Genomic DNA, 19646 nt, shown 5'->3' with positions numbered 1-19646 from the left:
CCGAAGGACTTGTATGCATGCATATAAGCATAACCAATGGACATAAGACACTGGGGGATAGGGGAGTCCAGGGGATTGTCAAGGGCGGGGGGAAAAAAGGACATATATGTAATACCCTTTGTAATACTTTAAGCAATAAAAAAAAGAAAAGAAAAAAAAACATTTATCCGGCCCGCCGGGTGTTTTTGCCGCCGCTGCCTGAGCAAAATACTCAGCCCTCCCTGCTAGTGCCCATCTTCCACAGTCCAGCATCACTTCTCTGTCAGGGGTTATGCTGTGAGAGAATGCCGAGAGCATTTTACATCTTCCCCTGGTGAATAGCTTGAATCAGTGGTTCTCAAAGTGTGGTCCTTGGACACCGAGGGGATCCCTAAAGCCCTTTCAGAGGGTCCACTTATCTCAAAAGTACTGAAACATCATTTGCCTTTTTACCTGTGTTGACATGTACACTGATGGTAAAACTGTTGGTGTCTTAGCATGAATCTAATGCTATATATAGTTTGTGGTCCCAAACTATGCTAGTTATAATACAGTTCTTTAACAGTCACAGTTAAAACAAATCAAAACCCCAAAACTTCACTTAATGTCCTTGATGCATCAGTAAAAATAGCTAATTTTATCAAATCGTTACAATTCAGTAAGAGCCTTTTAATACCCAGTGTAATGAAATGGGAAGTGTGCTGGATTTCCTTGAGATGATGGTCAACTTGAGGAAAACCACCTGTATGGTTGTTTGAGTTGCAAGCTGAACTAGCCACTTTTTTTCCCATGGAGTGCAATTTTTACTTGAAAGAACAATGGACAAACAATGGTTATTCAGCCTTGGGTATTTGGCAAACATTTGAGCAGTCAATAAAGGATCAGTAAACTTGAAGATGATCAATCAAGATTATCCAGTCTTAGAAACAGGAAGAAAACGAATGGAGAAAAGTGGATAGAGTCTCAGAGGCTTTTAAGCTTACAATATATGCATAATGACAGTTCCAGAAAGAGGAGAGGCAGAAGAATATGTTAAAAAACTGAAAGACCCTAGTTTAAAGAAGGAACTGCAATGATATCTTGAAAGCTTGGATTTTTAAAAATTTTAGATATAATTGACATATAACATTATAGTAGTTTCAGGTGTACAACATAATGATTTGATATTCATATATGTTGTGAAATGATCACCACAATTATAAAGTAAATCAGTTTGGGGATGTAGTGTACAGCATGGTGACTGTTTACAATACTCTATTGAATATCTAAAAGTTGCTAAGAGGGTGATGGGGCTTTGGAATTGCTCCAACCCTATTCTGCCCCTTCTTGAATAAATGCTCCTCAGATTACCTGTGGTTAATTTTCAGAGCTTTTTGAAAATATATGTTTTTATTGATTCCAGAGAGGAAGGGAGAGGAAGAGAGAGAGATAGAAACATCAATGATGAGAGAGAATCATTGATTGGCTGCCTCCTCCATGCCCCACACTGGGGATTGAGCCTGCAACCTGGGCATGTACCCTGACCGGGAATCGAACCACAACCTCCTGGTTCACAGGTCAATGCTCAAACACTGAGCCACTCCAGCAGGGCAATTTTCAGAGTTTTGAAAAAGTTGACTCAGACAGTGTTGTTGTTGCTTTTACCGAAGAGAATAATTCCAGAAGTCCTTACTCTGCCATCTTGCTGATGTCCTCACCCTTCTGCTTCTACCATGCAACTTAACACAGAATTGACTGCATCATTGTGATCAATTAATATTTGTATTATTCACCTAACTAGACTGGAATATTTAGACTCTGTGCACCATTCCGGTGACCCATGGGGACGAGTAGAGACAGGACCTGCTCTCCGCCTGAAAGCTCTATACCAGGGGTCCTCAAACTATGGCCCGCGGGCCACATGCGGCCCTCCGAAAACATTTATCCGGCCCGCCGGGTGTTTTTGCCGCCGCTGCCTGTCCTGCTTTGCAGCCGACTGGTCCCGGCCCGCAGTGCGCATGTGTGGAATGTCTGAGGGACAGTGAACTGGCCCCCTGTTTAAAAAGTTTGAGGACCTCTGCTATCTAAACTGGCCAAGGCCTAATTTTGTTATTTTTAAGTGAATAAATAAATGTTTTCAATTTTTCTCAGTTTTAATATGGGAAATATTGATAGATATAATGCCTATAAACAAATATTCTGTGGAGTCCTCAATGATTTTTGAGAGTATAAAGGGTCCTACTGCCAAAATGTTTGAGAACCTGTGGTTTAGACCAATCCAGGAGGTTCAAGTTCAAAAGCCCCACCCACTTAAGGTCACAGGGGGCTCTTTTCCTTTAATATGGAAGTGATTACTTTGGAAAGAACCTAGACCAGCCCGTTTGAAATGAATAAAACTAAAAAAAAAAAAGACCGTACCCTTTTATGTAATGATGTTTACTTTGAATTTATATTAGTTCACACAAACACTCCATCCATGCTTTTGTTCCGGCCCTCCGGTCCAGTTTAAGAACCCATTGTGGCCCTCGAGTCAAAAAGTTTGCCCACCCCTGACCTAGACTCTGCAATCGCAGGGCCACACAACTCTCTCAGGGCACAGAGAGAAAGCTAAGGCCCAGAGATGGGATGTGAGTTCCTTATAGATGCATCACTAGTTAAGGCATCTTTACTGCTAATAAAAAGTACCTGCACGTGGTATTTTGTGGAAGAGCCACACTCAAGGGGCCAAAGAGCCGCATGTGGCTCTCGAGCCGCAGTTTGCCGACCACTGACCTAGAGTATTCAAGCAGACTTTCACAGCAAGCTGGAGGAATGCTGCTGCTTCCTTCAGCCAAAAGGAAAGACACTAAGGAGGGAGCTTGTTTAATTGTTCAGGGAATTTCTTCCTGGATGGTTCTGCATTCCTGTCAAATCACTGTGGGTCACGCAGGTCACTCTGCCAGCATCATGCAGATTCTAAACCCCAACCCTATTCACACCATTTCAGCTGCTACCTCTGAAGTCTCTTCTTTGGACTCCCTGGCTCTTCCAGTTTATATCACTCAACTTAGCACAGGACCGACCTGCAAGGTTCTCTAAGAAATCCACTGTGGTGAGCCGGCATGGCCATGGCATACTCAGCCCCAGGGCACCTTATGTGCCACGCCAGCTCAGCCTGGTTCAGTGACCCTGAGACGGGGTGGTGAAGGATTGAGAAAAGACAGACAAGAGAATGAGCTGAGGCTGGGTGGGACGCTACCCTCTCTGATGGAGAGACAGCGCCACGGACTACAATACGTGTTTTTAATTTATAGCCAGATTCCACGAGGCAAAGAAAGGGCGTGATCAAGATGTTTACAACATTCTTGTGGGTTTCAATACTACTCAATTACATGCACCTGAACTCTACCAAGCCCACATCACTCAGACACGTGGGGCCATGTGTTCGGACCATAGGTTCAAGCTTACAACTACAGCTGTTGGTTATAATTGTGCTGGGAAGGCCCTGCCCTCCAAGCTGGGACTTGCACGTGGCAATGAGAGGACTGTGCCCTCTCATTAGTCCAAGGCTTGAACCTGTCCAAACACTGTAGCCGCTCTCCACAATCCATATTATCTCCCCCAGCGGAGTCGTAGTGTTTTAGGGCTGGACATGATGCCTCACGCATCTCCTTGATTCTTCCTCGGCTCTTAACCTATCAGGCACCAGGACATAGTTTGACACAAGTTTGTCAGTTGACCAATCAAGATAAAAACTTAGGACAGGAACACTATATTTGCAAAAACAATCTCTCTCCACTGTCATTTCCCCTCTCTGATGTTAGTTTTCTAACAGGACACACAGCGCCACGCTCCAGGCTCGGAAGGCTCCGGTTTCCTCTGCTGGCGCCACCGCTTACTAGCTTTGTCCATTTGGGGGAATTACTCAGCTCCCTGAGCCTGTGTTTTGCAGCCAGGGAGCAGCCAGCACACTGCAGAACAGAGAGGAGGCTTCCAAGGAATGCTGGTTCCCCGCCCCATTTCCTCCCCCTCCTCTTTAAGGTGCTTAGAGATCGTTATCCAGGACACGTCAACCACAAACCGTAACTCTTAGAAAGGCATTCGTTAACCAGTGAGAAGTTAATTACACTTAATCCAGTTCCCTTTCCTCCTTACCGTACTTAGGATGACTTGTAATTCTTATATCAGCTAAACACATGTTCCATAAAATCATTCATTACTAAATCATAACATTCTCCCATCCATTTAGTCATTCAGAAGTTAAATATATTTAACCAAATTATTTCTCTAAAATTCCTTTTCTTTTCCCTTCTTCATTCTTGAGAGCGATCTCTGTTCCCTTCCTTTACTGATTTCTTACCTGGCCCGTTGTGCCTCTTGGCCTTATTTTCTTCTCTTCTGTCTCTTTTTTTTCCATGCAAGTCATGGTAGTACCTTCAGGGAAGATGGTTTTTCTGGCAGAGGGATCATGGCCTGGATAAATCAGGAAATCAGAATTACTTGGGATTTTCCAGAAGCCCATGGTGCTGTTTCGTGCTCCTTATGAGCTCTTAACTGAGGCCAAATCTCCAAGAACTTACTGAAAAGAGACATGAAGGGAATGGTGTGGGCAATGTGAAACAAGTAGAAGTCACTTTCTCTCCATTCCTCCTTCAGCTTTAATTGAGGAGACCACCTAATTAATGATGATGAGGATAAGGCTATCTCTGAGGGTGGGCCAAGGAGATTTGTAGAAGAATGTATTGAGATCTTTTAAAAAAATTTTTTTTGAGATCTTTTTTTTCAAACTGTATTTTTACTGATTTTAAGAGAGAGAGGAAGGGAGAAGGATAGAGATGGAAACATCCATGAGAGAGAAACATCATCTCCTGAAGGTCCCCTCCTGGGGATTGAGCCCATAACACAGGCATGTGCCCTGACCAGGAATTGAATCGGTGACCTCTTGGTTCCTGGATCGACGCTCAACCACTGAGCTACACCAGCTGGGCTGTGTAAAGTTCTTTAAAAGCAGATTCTCAGGTCTTTTAACCACAGATTCTGATTCAATAATTTTAAAGAGTCCCTGATGATTATTTCGTAAACTTCTTGAGAATCAGAAGTAGCCTGGTCTTAGCACTTACCCATCCTTTTCTTTTTTTATTGATTATATTTGACATACAACATTGTGTAAGTTTAAGGTGTACAATATATTGATTTGATATATTTATACTAGAGGCCCAGTGCACGAATTCATGCACATCGAAGGGAAATTAATTAGAAGAGATATTTTAGAGGCTGGGGAGGGACCGTGGCAGGTTGGTTGGCCAGGGAGGGACCTCGGGAGGGCTCCAGGGCATGTCCAGCTCTTCTCGTCCAGTCCTGATTGGCCAGACCCCAGCAGCAAGTTAACCTACTGGTCAGAGCGTCTGCCCCCTGGTGGTCAGTGTGTGTCATAGAGACTGGTGGAGCAGTCGACTGAATGGTCCACTGATTGGGTAGACACTTAGCATATTAGGCTTATATATATTTAGATTGCAATATGATTACCATAGTTGGGTTAGCTAATAACTCTATCCACATTCTTATAGAATACATATTGCATAAAGTTTCTGCTATGCAAAGCCCTTTCACATTGATTTTCTCTCTCTTTTGGGTTAATTGTTACCTGAGGATATTTTTTCCATCAATTTTTAGAGAGTGGAAGGTGCGGGGGGAGAGAGAGAGGGAAACACCAATGTGAGAGAGACATATTGATTGGTTCCTGCATGTGCTCTGACCAGGGCTGGGGGATAAAACTTGCAACCCAAATATGTGCCCTTGACCGGAATCGAACCTGTGACCCTTTGGTGCATGGGTGGTGCTCTCACCACTGAGCAACATGGGCCAGGGCTGAGTTTCTCTTTTGAACCTCAGAATAACCTTATAAAATAGACAGAAGCAGGTACTGTTTTCCCCAGAAAGTTGTCCTAAATTTCAGTCTCCCCGAGCAAAGTCAGATATTAGCTATGGGTCAGGGGTGGCCAATTCCAGCCACCCCTGAGTGGTTTCTACTTGGGAACCAGGTTATCAACAAAACAACCTGTGAACAAAAGTAGAATTAGTCTGTGATTTCCAAAAATGAGGACTTTGTGAGCTGGCCCCCAACGTTTGAGGGCTTATGAGCACATGTGAGCTCAGGGAGACAAAGGGGCCCCTCCAACGAAGAAGAAGGATAAGAAAGACGATGGGCCATAGCTGTGCGTGTCTAACACTGACCTTCCGGGTTAGACGTTTGTGCACATTTTACACAGATCAGTCAGTAAAGGTCTAAGCACCGCCTCTAAGGCCCAGCCAGGCTCCCAGCTCCTGCCTTCTGAATGTGGTTGACTTCTTAGCTGGATAACACACAGAGTGAGATCAGCAATGTTACAATTACCCTGATGTCAAACAAGATCAATGAGAATGAAAATTATAAAGCAAGTGAAACAAGTTTTTATTGGGACTGCAGAGCCTGGAGGAGGATTCTAGCGGAAAAGGTCAGCAAAGCATGTCAGACTCTAGGCTCCACGTGACTCCAGTCAATAAAGGGGAGCAAGCTTGGCACGATCCAGGACTCAATCCCCTCCCTGCTGGGCCAAAGCGGAACACTGGGCTTGGTTTACGTAAGTTAAGTGGCACATGGGCAGGGGTTTCCACCCAGAGAGTCTCCCTGGCTGTGTTTTGGATCTAATAATCAGGTTAATTAAAGAGAAATAGCACTATTCCTCATGCACACGATCCTACTATGGTGTTATCTTTATAGTCTCCTGGTAAGAAGCAGGCCTTCTTAGCATGGTCTTAAAGAGTCATTGCTTACATGGATCTACTGTATGAGGTAGAAGACTTCAGTTACTTATATATAATGTCTCACTCCAGAAAGTATTGCTTTTACAAAGTCCCACAGCATAAGCATGGCTTAAAATAAAAGGAGAGAAGAGACTAGAATATACAGCATCTCCCCATTCATCTAAGTAATTCTCAGCCTTTTCAATCTGGGGTAAGGCTGTGGGAAGTCTTCAGGGAAAACGCTGAGCTTTGCAGGGTTCTTAGTAGAACTGGGGCAGATGGAGCTCAGAAGCCAGCTGCCTCTGACCACAAACCCTTTTCCAGGGAGACCACAGACGTCCCTGAGTGTGCAGTAAAAATCGTGTCTATATCCTGTGTGCCACAACGGAGAAATGCCAGCATGCACGTGCACCCGTGGTAACTGACCTGTCTGTTCTCTTCATCCTAGCTGCACCCAAAATGACGCTGCTACTTACCAGATTTCTGCTAAAAACAGCTATGGAATGATCTGCTGTTCTGCTTCCATTGAAGTCGAGTGTGCGTCGAAGAACACACAACTCACCCCTAACCCACAAGATGATGGGGATACGGGTTGGAAACGTGAGACACAAACACATGAGCAGAAAAGCACAAGTCGAATTGATGAGGATGTCTACCGTCTCGGGACAGTGCAGTCCAAATTATCAAAGTTAACGGATGGCGCCTTAAACCATGATGAAGACCTACACTCTAGCCATCAAAATCCCAAGGCACAGAAGTACATTAGCGCCAGCCTATCGCTGTCAGAGGCAGCCACATCCATCTACCCAGGTGACAGGGCCACTGTTGACGAGCAGGTCAGCCCACAGGTTTCCAGCACAGACTCTGACAGTGACTACGAACTTTGCCCAGAGATAACCCTAACCTACACCGAGGAGTTTTCAGATGATGACCTGGAGTATCTGGAATGTTCCGACGTTATGACGGATTACTCTAATGCAGTTTGGCAAAGGCACCTGGAGGGGACTGAGTGCATTTTTTTATTAGAAAGCGATGACGAAGAGGTGGAAATCAGCAAGTATTGCCTGGGGGAGTGCGAGCCTTTCTTCAGTGAAATGGGCTGTGGGCCGCCGGTGTCAGATAACACTGGGCAGATGTTGGCCTCCGCAGGCTTCTGTGGTGATCACTCCCGATCCCAAGGAGTGAGGGTAAGGCGTCTCCGAGCCTCCACCCCCAGCCCCCCAGCCCCACACACAGGGATGACTCTGACTCTGGGATCTCACGAGGATGGGACGTCTACGGTGACAGAGCAGGGGAGATATAAACGACCCACCACTTCTGCCGAAAATGATTATCCAGGAATTCAAGGCGAAACCAGAGACAGCCACCGAGCAGGAGCGGAACCCGCCGGCGACAATCTGCTAACCATGGATAAAGCAGTGACACCGAGAGAGGTGCAGTGCCTGTCTGGTGAGTTAGAAAAGCCAGGGATGAACCAGAGTTTGGAGACTGTGCCCGAGGACAAAGTAGGGGAAAAGGATTTACAGAGCAAGAGGAGCTCAGAGAAACCTGCCCGGGCGCGGCGACCAGGCCTGAAGGGAAAACCCAAGAAGCGGAGTCCCAGCCTGAAAGACAGCGCAGCAGAAGGCACCCTCAATCACCTCCCGCCCCAGGAGTCTGCTAAGCACCCCCGAACCCAGAGCGATAAAGAGGAGAGTTCGCATGCCACGGGGGAAGCTCCCGATCTGAAGTCTCAGGTCCATGCAGAAGGGGCTCTTCTACTCCAAGCAGAGCAAGATGCAAAAAGGCTGCAGACCCCACCAGGCGCTCCCCCCCAGGAAGGGAGCCCGAACTCGGAGGGTGAAGGGGTGCAGGTTAATGACTTCTGTGAAACAAGCTGGGCTCCAGACCAGAGCGATCATCCTCAGGTAAGGTTCCTCTTTTTAAAAAATCACAAGATAAAGATGTGTGTGTGTGTGTGTGTGTGTGTGTGTGTGTGTGTGTCCCTTCACTTCCCATTCCCGATTGCTGTACAAGTACCGGCAGGGCACTTGTGAATGACAGCTGCTGCTGCTAGGAAGGAAATCTGGTTTTGAAAAAAGGCCCAGATAAACCCTAAGCCATCCTAATTATAGCAAAAGAAGAGAGAAGTCAGAGGCACTAATGGGATTCTGGACAGCTGGACAAAGAAACCTGATAGTTCGTCTGCTGCATGTGTTTTATCAGCAATATCACTATTCAGAACGTTTTTCAAACACATGTTTTGGGTGTAGCCTTTAAAGAAAAACAAAAACAAAACATTCTTTTTAGTCATTTGGGAGGGGGCACTTTGAAAATGGTAAATACTGGCTTTCATCAGAATTCATAGTATAAATGAAAGATTTTGGTGTGTCTGAAGGACTTGAAGAATTCACTCGGGGATGCTGGACAGAGTAGACAATGCAGATTTTTGCTGTGCTGGTGGGATGTTTGGATCGGATTGTGTTTTATTTTGTTTTGCTTAGACCACAAAGTATAAAAGAGTCTAAGAAAATACTGCCAGGAAGTATATTTATTTCCCCCTGCTACTGATTTGGGGGTATATTTTAAAGAGATGGAATTAAATTCATGGGGATAATTAATGCACAGATGATGTTGTACTTGATATATGAATTTATTATATCTTTAATTTTAAAGGCTTCCAATGGGCTTTGAGTCAATGCTATACTGTGACCAAGATTTCATTTAGTAAATAAGTACCTAAGAAGAGTTATCAATTGTTTTTACTATATCTTGCGTTCTCCCTTCCCCCAACTTCATATAGGAGCCTAGTCTTGTTTTTATAGAAGACTTGACATACTCCAAAAAATAAAATAAAATATTCTCAAATGCATTCCAAATTATTAAACTCACTGTGAAAAGGTAAAAATTTAATACATTGATTTCTAACAGTCCAGCCATAAGATAGGCAATCTAAAAATCTCCAGCTCTGAGGCAGCTTTTTTACTGAGCAAATTGTTCTGTTCCACTGGGCAAACTGACATACAAAAGCCCCATTTCTACTTTACTTTTTGCACGAGAGCTGATTTATCCTATTTGGTTGTTTAACACCCACCACTTTGCTGAGCACGTGCCCATGACCACAGATTCATGCCCAAGATAAGTTTATGAAAGTGGTTGGGCCAAATATCAATGCAAAATTCAGTTACAATATTAATTTTTGCATATCAATAAATATAGCATTTCCTTTTCTATTCATAAAATGCTCTTCGTGGCTCAGCAAAGTGCTTTTATACAGTTTTTTTTTACCCATATTGAGCCTTTCTTTGGACAAATTAATTATTACAGGTTTCGGGGGGAGATGTGAAATAGCCAAGAAGGAGGAAGTGGACAGGAGGGAGCTATTGACACTGTTAGTTTTAGACCCTCACTGTGGGGGGCAATTTCTAGCTCCTCAATTGCCCAAAATTGAGAGGAGCTAAGGGAAGGAGCCCCCCTGGTCATCCTCAGCTTGTGCCTGAACTAAATTCTGAGATCTAGACTCGTGTTGACCAGCCTGCTCACTTGCTTACTGGCAATGCAGCTAACACAATGGGCCATCTTTGGGGCTAGGGTTGTCTGTCTTGTGCACATTCTTGTCTCTATCAAAGTTCTTTTTTTAAAAACAAAATTATTTTATTATTTTTTGACTTTCAGAGAGGGAGAAACATCAATTTGTTACTCCACCCATTTATGTTTCATTGGTTGACTCTTGTATGTGCCTGGACCAGGGGTCGAACCTGCAACCTTGGCAGGTCAGGATGATGCTCTAACCAACTGAACTACCTGGCCAGAGTCTATTGAAGTCCTTATGAGCCTTTTGCTCACACATTCACACGTACATACACATTCATGATGCACACCCAGCTCACCAGCTATATGCCCAAGGTCCCCCTGTGTTTTGTGGCATGACTATTATCTCAGAACCAGGAACATGACTTCTGAGAAAGCTTGCCCTTTCTCACTACGCTGTGCCCAGTAGCAGAGCTGAGCTCTCACTCAAGGGACAACCAGAAATGTGAATGAAAGCTGCATATTCAAGAGCAGTTCTGTGCAACTTGGAATTCGAAATAAGATTTCTTTATCTCTGGCAAGTATTTCGCCTTGACTAAAGCAAGAACATTTTGCCACAGGAAAAGTGGCATAGTTAGTACAGATTCTTTTACCCGTGCAAAAAGTTACTGTAGAATTGCAGGAAATGTCTGTGTTTCTAACACACAGAGGCAATAGAGCCAGGTTTATAGCAAATGACTAAATATTCTTGTAAATGTGACACAAAAGCATGGGAGGGGGTCAATGGGAATGAAATCAAACTTTAAAATACTGTCCCCCCAAAAGATTAATGAATCTTTTCATAACGAAGTCAAAGGACATTTTAAATAAGTATTCTCAGACATTTGAGGCTTGTGGGAAACTAAAAATTTGCAATGATCAAAGATCCCTGGTTGGGGGTAACATTTAGTAAATTTGCCCACTCTTGGCTCTTGCCTTATTCACTTACCTTAGGTGTCTTTTGTAGAGACAGTGACCAGCATCTTATCTTTTAGTATTTTCTCTTCATCTGTATGTTGCTCTTAGCAATCTGGGAAAAATTCCATATCTCTAATTCTACATTATAAACACAAGCCTATTTTGTAGACTAAAATACTATCTCCTGCCCACACCTAGGTCTCCAGGTATACTTACTTCCTATCTTCCTTTCCTGCTTTTACAATGCAAGGCCATCTTGTTCTGCTTTGTCTTGAAATAATACTTCCCCAGGCTAGGATTGGAAAGCCCCCAGTTTCTCTACTTTTATGGAAGATGCCAAAGTTAATCTCAGTTTGGGAGTGGAAAACAGAGAGGGTACCCCAGGTTAACTTGAATCATCTTCAAGGGTACACCGCCAATCCTTCACCTTGGGTTTGATCTCACTTTTCTGATCCAACTCAGAGGCAAGACCTGACAAGCTGCCCATCTTAAGTTTCCCTGTAGCCACACTGGGGTAAGATCATCCTCACTCCTAAATCCCAAGTGCTGTGCCTGTCCTTTGGCGGAGCTGCCCAGCCTCACCCCAGAGGGTCTTGCATTTCTCTCTGGGGTCATGGGGTCTCAAGTGTACAGTATGGAAATGTCTTCTTAGGTTCTGATAAGAGTCTTTCTGATCAGAAATAAGCACTAAGCCTAGAAGGTGAGCTCTATGGTGGCAGGGAGTTTGGTCACTACCTTTTGTTCACTGATGTATCCTAAGCCCTTGGAATAGTGCTAATCGCATAATAGGCACTCAGAAATTAGTAAGTAGCTACATGATACTAGATTAAATTCCAGGTATAGTCAAGTATGATTCTATGATGATCAGTCTCAACTACTTCATGGCTTTCATTGTAATAAGTGTAGTCTGTGGCTCCCTTCACATACCAACTTTCCAAGAGGAAATTTCCTCCCATTGTTTGGTCCTGGGAATGGATTGGTCTGTGTTAGAGCATCTATATATTGTACTTGGGTTCCCTTGTGAATTTTGGTGATTCACATACAACCTTGGCCTTATCAGGAAGATCTTATCATATTGCCTTAACATTCAAGACCTTCCAGAATATTGCTTCCATCTACAAAACAGGCAAAACAGGCATACCCATTGGTTTCCTTATCTGGAAAATGAAGCATTTTCTCAGATGGTGTGTTTTCCATCTCCTTGTCTGAAATGCCCTAGCGTGGCTTGTTGCTAGCTCGGCTCTTCTGGTCTTTCAAGGCCAAGATCCTGCAGGGTCCTTCAAGTTGCACCTCCCCTGAAATGCTTTCCTCATTCCTACCTATGATTTCTCCCTCCAGAGAAACAAAGATTCCTGGCCCCATGTTTTGTATAGTGTAGCAGGCTTCAGACCTGAGTTTGGTTCCTGCCCAGCTGCTTTTTGACTCTGTGACCCTGGGGAAAAATACTTACGCTTTCTCAGTCCCAGTTTCCTCATCAAAACCAGAAATAACACTAATACTAATATTAATACTAATACTAATTCTAATACTACTAATAATACCTCATAATGTTGTGAGGATTGAAGCCTTGCCTAGAAAATGCTCAGCACAGTCCCTATTATGTAGTTAACATTTAGTATTATTCTCTTCACTTTGTTTATTTACCTTCTTTTCTGTTATTGTTGTCGTTAATCCTCACCTGAGGATGTTTTTCCATTGATTTTTAGAGAAAGTGGAAGGGAGGGGGAGAGACAGAGAGAAAAATCAATGTGAGAGAGACACATCAATTGAATGCTTCCCGAATATGCCCGGACCAGGGCCGGGGATTGAGCCTGCAACCGCGGCATGTGCCCTTGACTGGAATTGAACCCGGGACCCTTCAATCTGCGGGCTGACACTCTATCCACTGAGCCAAACCGGCTAGGGCTATTTACCTTCTTAATACATATGTTCTTTCTCCACATATTGACGACATATTGACGGCTGGCTACAAGTAGCTTTATACCTCTTTTTGGTTGAAATTTTTATGAAATAATTGTCCATGCTCATGCAGCTGTAAGAAATAATACAGAGCACTCACTGTACACTTTGCCCAGGTTCCCCCGATTAGTAGCATTGTGCAAAGCTGTAGGATAATATCACAACCAATAAGATCAGTAGATGCTCTGACAATTACAGCTTCTACTGATCTTATTCAGATTTCCCCAGTTTTACTTGTATTGATGCACATGTGTATTAAATCTACGCAAACACATCACCTGTGTAGGTTCATGTGATAACTGTGGTAGGAAACTTCAGTTTAATCTAAGTTCAGCCTAGTAGCTAGGCAGACAGAGCAAGACCAGGGCATGCAGCAACTTGAAAATTTGCATGGACAGGTAGCTAGTGACAGGCAGGGTGCATAGTAGGTCTCCCGCAAAAAATCTTTTAAGCCTAGAAAAATATAAGCAGACAATCCAACCTTCTTGCAATATAGTTTTTTATATCTGGGCCAGCACAACCTGAAATTTTGGATTCATTTGCATAATAAAATGTGTCCCCACCAAAATAACAACTGTTAAAACTGTCTCCAGGAGGCCGATAAGCCCGCTCTCTACTGATGATGGGAAGGGCAGAAGTTTATAAGTGCTCATCTCTCAGCACCTGGCAGTCGCGTCTCCTGTCAGCACCGCTCATGGCTGACCCAGGGAGTAGGCCAACCATTTGTTTGTTTTTAATCACAAAGCCTGACACACCACTCCTGCCAATACCGTCATTGCCCTGGACCTGCAAGATGATTGGATATCCTAGTTCACTGCAGTAACAGGACTCAGTTCATGTTAAATAATCAAGGGAACATCATTAGTTCACAGCCTTGCTACTCAGTGTGGTCTGCAGACAGTTTGTCAAAATGCAGAATCCCAGGCCCTGCCTCAGTCCCACTGACCCAGAATCTGCATTTTAACCCGATTCCTAGGAGACACGTATGCACACTGATGTTCCAGATGCCCTGGTCTAGAGATGTGATCTTTCCCAGATTAGAAAAGCCCCAAACAGTGGCCTCAACCCTGGCTACATGTGGGACCACCTGGGACCTGAAAACATTCTGATGCCCAAGTTCCGCTCCCAGACATTCTGCTCACATTCTGTCCGTGGTGTGGCTTGGGCATTGGGGGTTTTAAATGCTCCCAGGTGATTCTCTGTACCTCCAAGGTGGAGAATCCTCGTTGTGCTTTAAAATCACCTGTGGTCTTTCTACCTCCAGAAGTCAGAAGTCCTGATTTAGGTGGTTCTAGGGTGGGCCAGGAATGCAGGGGTCGCCCTGGGGGGCTCCAGGTCTCCCCGCCCCCCCCCCACCCGCAAAGGCTGCAGAGAGCTTAAAGTTGTTACCATGTGAAAGCATTCTCAGGCATTTTGGGACCCCTTCCCCCTGGTTTCCCCCAGTCTTAGCCAAGGAACAAAGCACAGCAATGGGTATCCTCCACACACAGGGGTTCCTGCTTCAGTGCAGTATATGCATTTCTGAAACACCTCACATTCTGCAAAATCACACACTTAAAATATCAGGACTCCTGGGAAATAGCATTCTCACAGGTCACTTCATGAACAGGCCCTTTTAATACCAGAGACAAAAGCAAAAAGGTACCCAGGAAGCTCTCTTGGACCAGCGAGGGCGGTGGCTCAGGTTGGCCAGTGGTTAAAAATACACAAGATAATTGAGTGGAAATGCTAAATACCTTTAGACAGAGCAAGCTGGCGGGTGCTGAGGCAGAGTGGATCTCCAGCAGCCAGCGGGGCTGCTGTGAAGGTGGGCCTGGGAGATGCCACCTGCCCTCAATCACACAGGCCTGGAGTGTGCTTCTTAGGAGAGAGGACCGCTGGGCCAGGATGTGGTTTCAATTGTATTAAAATTGACTTGAAAGGGTCCCTGCTGCTAGTGCAAAAGCTGAGTTATAGGCTATTTCATTTCCTGCTCAAGATTCTATCATTTACTCCAGGGATTCAGAGCCTCTTAGCCTAGGAAAATCTCATATAAACCAATGCAGCATCTGCATTATATTGACGTCCTTCCCCTATTAACTCATCTCATAGGGCCATTCCCCTATTCACCCATCTCATAGGGCCACCCCCCTATTCACCCATCTCATAGGGCTAAGTCATTACAGCACATGTGTTATAGCACAGAGATCTCACGGAGCACAAAGGTCTCCTTCTGCTCAGGTGCTCTGAGTCCTCAGGGCAACGCATCAAAAGTGAGGGCCTGGATTTATTTGCATTGTATCACCTACTAAGGTGCATATTTAAAAATACAGATCTCTAAAATTTCCCTCAGACGTGTTAAATCTGCACTTTTAATAAGCTCTCTAGGTGATTCTCATGGGCAGTAGAATTTAAACCATTAGCTTAATAAGACTGAGACCTAGAGAGAAAACTACAACTTGAGGCGTTCCTGTACAGGATCACAGGGTTTAGGAAACAACGGGAAGTTTAGGGCTTGGCTAGTATAACCACTTCGCCCAAAGAGGGAAAAAAACTCATGATTTGGATTTTTCCCTGCTTCCTAATGGCTTGTTCTTCACCTGCCCGGCAACTGAAATAAATACAGATCCTGATTTATTGTAACTAATCCAAAACAGGTGTGTCATGTCCAGCTGAGTTTTATTTTGAGGAGCAGTTCAGTGACAGGAATTTGGGTGGCAGCAGTAGAGGCTGGAGAGGAGGGTCACTTGGCTGCTAGGGTGGGTGGTAGTCCCTGTAGCAAATGTCTCATCCCTGCCTCGGGTGGGAACTGAGTGCCATAGACATACCTTAGTGGTCCTTTGCTATGATTGAAAATGAACTTGCTTTGCTGAAATGGGATAGAAAAAACGTGGGACTAACTAACCACCTATCAGTACAAATGACAAAGCTATGGTCATGAAAACAGTATGGTAGTAGCCCCAAATAGATAAGTAGATAAACCAAACTGAGTAGAGAGTACAGAATCAGACCCAAGAATATATTGGAAATTGGCTTATGATAGAAATAGCCTCTCAAGTTTTAGAGAACAAAATTTTCAGTGGTGACACAGTCAACCATATGAGAAAAAACAACAAGACCAGTACCTGACAATGGACCCCAAATAAACTCCAGGGGCGTCTCTGAGTTCAATATTAAAAAACAAAACAAAACTATAGGCTACTGGAGAAAGTATAGGAAACTATTTTTATGACCTTGAAAGCCGTAAGTTCTTCTTAGGACCCAAAGAACAACAATAACAACAAAAAAATAAAGCAAAGAATAAAATGGATAATTTTGATTACATAAAATTAAAAGTTTCTATATAACAAAAAATACACATTATTAAAATGTAAATGAAATTGACACACCAGGAGAAATTGGTAGAATATATAATAGAGAAAGATTAATTTCCAAAGTATATAAAAAACAAATAGATAAGAAAAATACTCCTAACAACTGAATTTTTAAAAAGGTCAAATTAGCCCTGGCCAGTTTGGCTCGGTGGATGGAGCATCGGCCTGCGGACTGAAGGGTCCCAGGTTTGATTCCGGTCAAGGGCGCCTGCCCAGGAGGGGGGCGTGCAGGTGGCAGCCAATCAATGATTCTCTCTCATCATTGATGTTTCTATCTCTCCCTCTTCCTTCCTCTCTGAAATCAATAAAAATATATTTTAAAAAGGTAAAATTAAATAAATGTGAAGTTCATAGAAGAGGGAATACAAATGGTTAAAAAACATATAGGAAGATGTATAACAAGGATGACTAATATCAAGTTGTTGAGCTTATGAAGAAATGGGTACATTGATTGCCAGCAAGAGTACGATGCTATCTCTTAAAATTAAAAACAGCATTACCCATTATGTAGTAGTTTTATTTTTTAGTATCTACTCTTGAGGAATCTTGTTTACGGGCCTAAGGAGACATGTACCATAATATGTGCTGCAGAATTATTTGTCTAAGGAAACATTTATGTGGAAATGGCTAAATAAAATGTAGCCTGTTTAAATGATAGCCATTAAGAAACATTATGTATAGTGTAAGGTATATTACAGAATGATACTCTATGGTACTCTATGATATCATTCATGCCCCAAACCCATCCCATAATAGTTTATTTTATTTGTGTATACCCCCCCCCACATATATATATATATATATATATAGTTGTTTTTTTTAAGTCTGGAAGAATCCACACCAAAATGATAATGGTGACTAACTTTGGGGAGGGAAATAAGAATCTTGCACTCAGAGGGGTGTTTAGTGATATCATGTTTTTGATGCAAACTATTGGATTATTACCAGTATTATCAAAAACTAATTTTTTAAAAAAAGGAAAAACTAACTGGGGCCAAGAATCCTTGATTTAGTCCCGGTTCTGCCATTAAACAGCGCTATGTCTTAAGTAATTTCTCCTCCTCCTTGGGCTTCTTTGCTTAGTGCAAGCTGAAGGGCTGAAACATGAAGATCTCTGTTTCCTAGGCACTAAAGTCCCTTGAACCCCTAATTTCACATCAGCTAACAAAATATATATCAAATAAAGTGGAAGAAAATGTGGATCTTAAGAGGAGAAAAGCCTTTTTAAGCATAAAGGGGGAAAATTGATAAATCAGACAATGTAAGAATCTTGCATATAAAAGACACCACAATAGAATTTAAAGACAAATACAAACTTAGACACTTGTAATGAGTAGGTAAAGAAAAAAGTGTACAAAAAGATGAACAGCTTAATCAAAAATAAGCAAAGGAATCAAATAGGCAATTCATTAAAAATGTACAATTACACCATAAACTTAGCAACTCACTTCCGCCCTTTCCCCTTCCTTCCTTCCTTCCTTCCTTCCTTCCTTCCTTCCTTCCTTTTCAATTTTCAGAGAATATTCTGGCAACCAAAAATATCTCCAGACATTGCCAAATGTCCCCTGAGGGGAAGGGGCAGCAAAAATCACCCTATATTGATTAGCTGTGGCTAAATTCTATACCAAATAGGAATTTTATGCAAACCACATATGTAATTTTGTATATATTCACAAGTTATGCAACCATCACCACTATTTAAATCCAGAATATTTTTATCATCCCCCAGAGAAACTCATTAATAGTTACTTTCTGTTTTGCTCTTTTCCTATTTTTTGGCAAACCCTATTTTTTGTCTCTGTAGATATGCCTATTCTGGATATCTATATATATAAAAGCCTAAGCGACTGAATGACCGGTCGACCAGTCACTATGTCGCTCACTGACCACCAGGGGGCAGATGCTCAATGCAGGAGCTTCCCCCTGGTGGTCAGTGCAATCCCACAGCAGGAGTGCTGCTCAGCTAGTGCTAGATGCTGGGCTCACAACTGGCAAGTGCAGCTGCGGCGGTGTGAGCCTCTCCTGCCTCCACAGCAGTGCTACCTAGCAGCAGTGGTGGCAGGCACAGTGGGGCCAGGATGAGTGGAGTGGTGCGGCACCCAGCCAGGGCTTGGGCTCCTCCCTGGCCGCCTGCCGCTTCGCGCTCTACTACATCCCTCGGGGGATGTCGGACTGCCGGTTAATTGGGGATTGGGCAGAAACCGGCAGTCTGACATCCCCCTGAGGGGTCCCAGGTTGCGAGAGGGTGCGGTCCAGGCTGAGGGACCCCACCGGTGCACAAATCCGTGCACTGGGCCTCTAGTTTCATATAAAAGGAATCATACAATAAGTGGCTTTTGTCTTTCTGCTTTTGTTCACTTAACATAATATTTTCAAGGGTCATCCATGTTGGAGCATCTATCGGTTCTTCATTCCTTTTATGGCTGGGTAATATTACACTGAATGGAGATACCACATTTATTTTTATCCATTCATCAGTTGATGGGCATTTGGGTTCTTTCCATTTGGTAGCTACTATGGATAATGCCTGTATAAACATTCATGTACAAGTTTTTGTGTGGACACATGTTTTCAGTTCTCTTGGGTAGATACCCAGGAGTGGAATTGCTGGGTACTCTATATGTAACCTTTTGAGGAAGTGCCAGTCTGCACCATTTTACATTCTAACCAGCAGTATATAAGAGTAAGCCAGATATGTAATTTTAATTTTTTGGAAGCCACATTAAAAAAGGAAGTTTAAAAATACAAGCAAAGTAAACTTGAACATCTTATTAATATATTCAACATAACCGAAATATTATTTCAATGTGTAATCTATATTAATGAGATATTTTGGGTTTTTTTTGGCTGCCAGCATATCTCAGTTTGAGTGCTAACTTTGCATTGAAAATGCTTGATCTGTATTGCGATTTCATGAAATTAACAGTTGAAAGAGTAGATTCACATGCCCAAATTGTTCCAAATCTACTTAAAATAGTCTCTCACTGAATCACACATGTCCATTTTTCATTTACATGTAAATTAATTAAAATTCAATAAAACTTAAAATTCAATTCCTTAGTTGCAGCAGATACTCACTAGCCACATATGGCTAATGGCTACTGGGTTGGACAGCCCAGCTTAGTAATTTCTGTTGCAATTGTGATT

At 43.2% G+C, this 19646-nt stretch overlaps 1 protein-coding gene and 1 long non-coding RNA gene across 3 annotated transcripts in view; one reads left to right on the top strand and one right to left on the bottom strand.

The window, feature by feature from the left end:
- ALPK2 (alpha-kinase 2) overlaps positions 1-19646 on the top strand; it is a 102580-nt gene that overhangs the window by 35877 nt on the left and 47057 nt on the right. Inside the window, exon 4 of the mRNA XM_005875294.2 lies at positions 7169-8627. Within this exon, the coding sequence (XP_005875356.1) occupies positions 7169-8627 (1459 nt within the window). The remainder of the gene's footprint in view (positions 1-7168; positions 8628-19646) is intronic.
- LOC102254207 overlaps positions 1-19646 on the bottom strand; it is a 41637-nt gene that overhangs the window by 1570 nt on the left and 20421 nt on the right. The window contains exons 1-2 of one of the 2 annotated variants that reach the window (XR_314114.2): positions 6172-6248; positions 4298-4410 (exon numbers count right to left, since the gene is read on the bottom strand). This is a non-coding gene — a long non-coding RNA (uncharacterized LOC102254207). Of the gene's footprint in view, positions 1-4297; positions 4411-6171; positions 6249-19646 lie in introns of those variants that run through there. The other variant, XR_001363882.1, reaches the window with a different exon arrangement.

Source organism: Myotis brandtii, unplaced genomic scaffold (assembly GCF_000412655.1).
Source record: "Myotis brandtii unplaced genomic scaffold, ASM41265v1 scaffold457, whole genome shotgun sequence".
Taxonomy (NCBI): domain Eukaryota; kingdom Metazoa; phylum Chordata; class Mammalia; order Chiroptera; family Vespertilionidae; genus Myotis; species Myotis brandtii.
The sequence above is the reverse complement of the archived record's forward strand: the minus strand, read 5'-3'. Positions and strand labels throughout refer to the sequence as shown.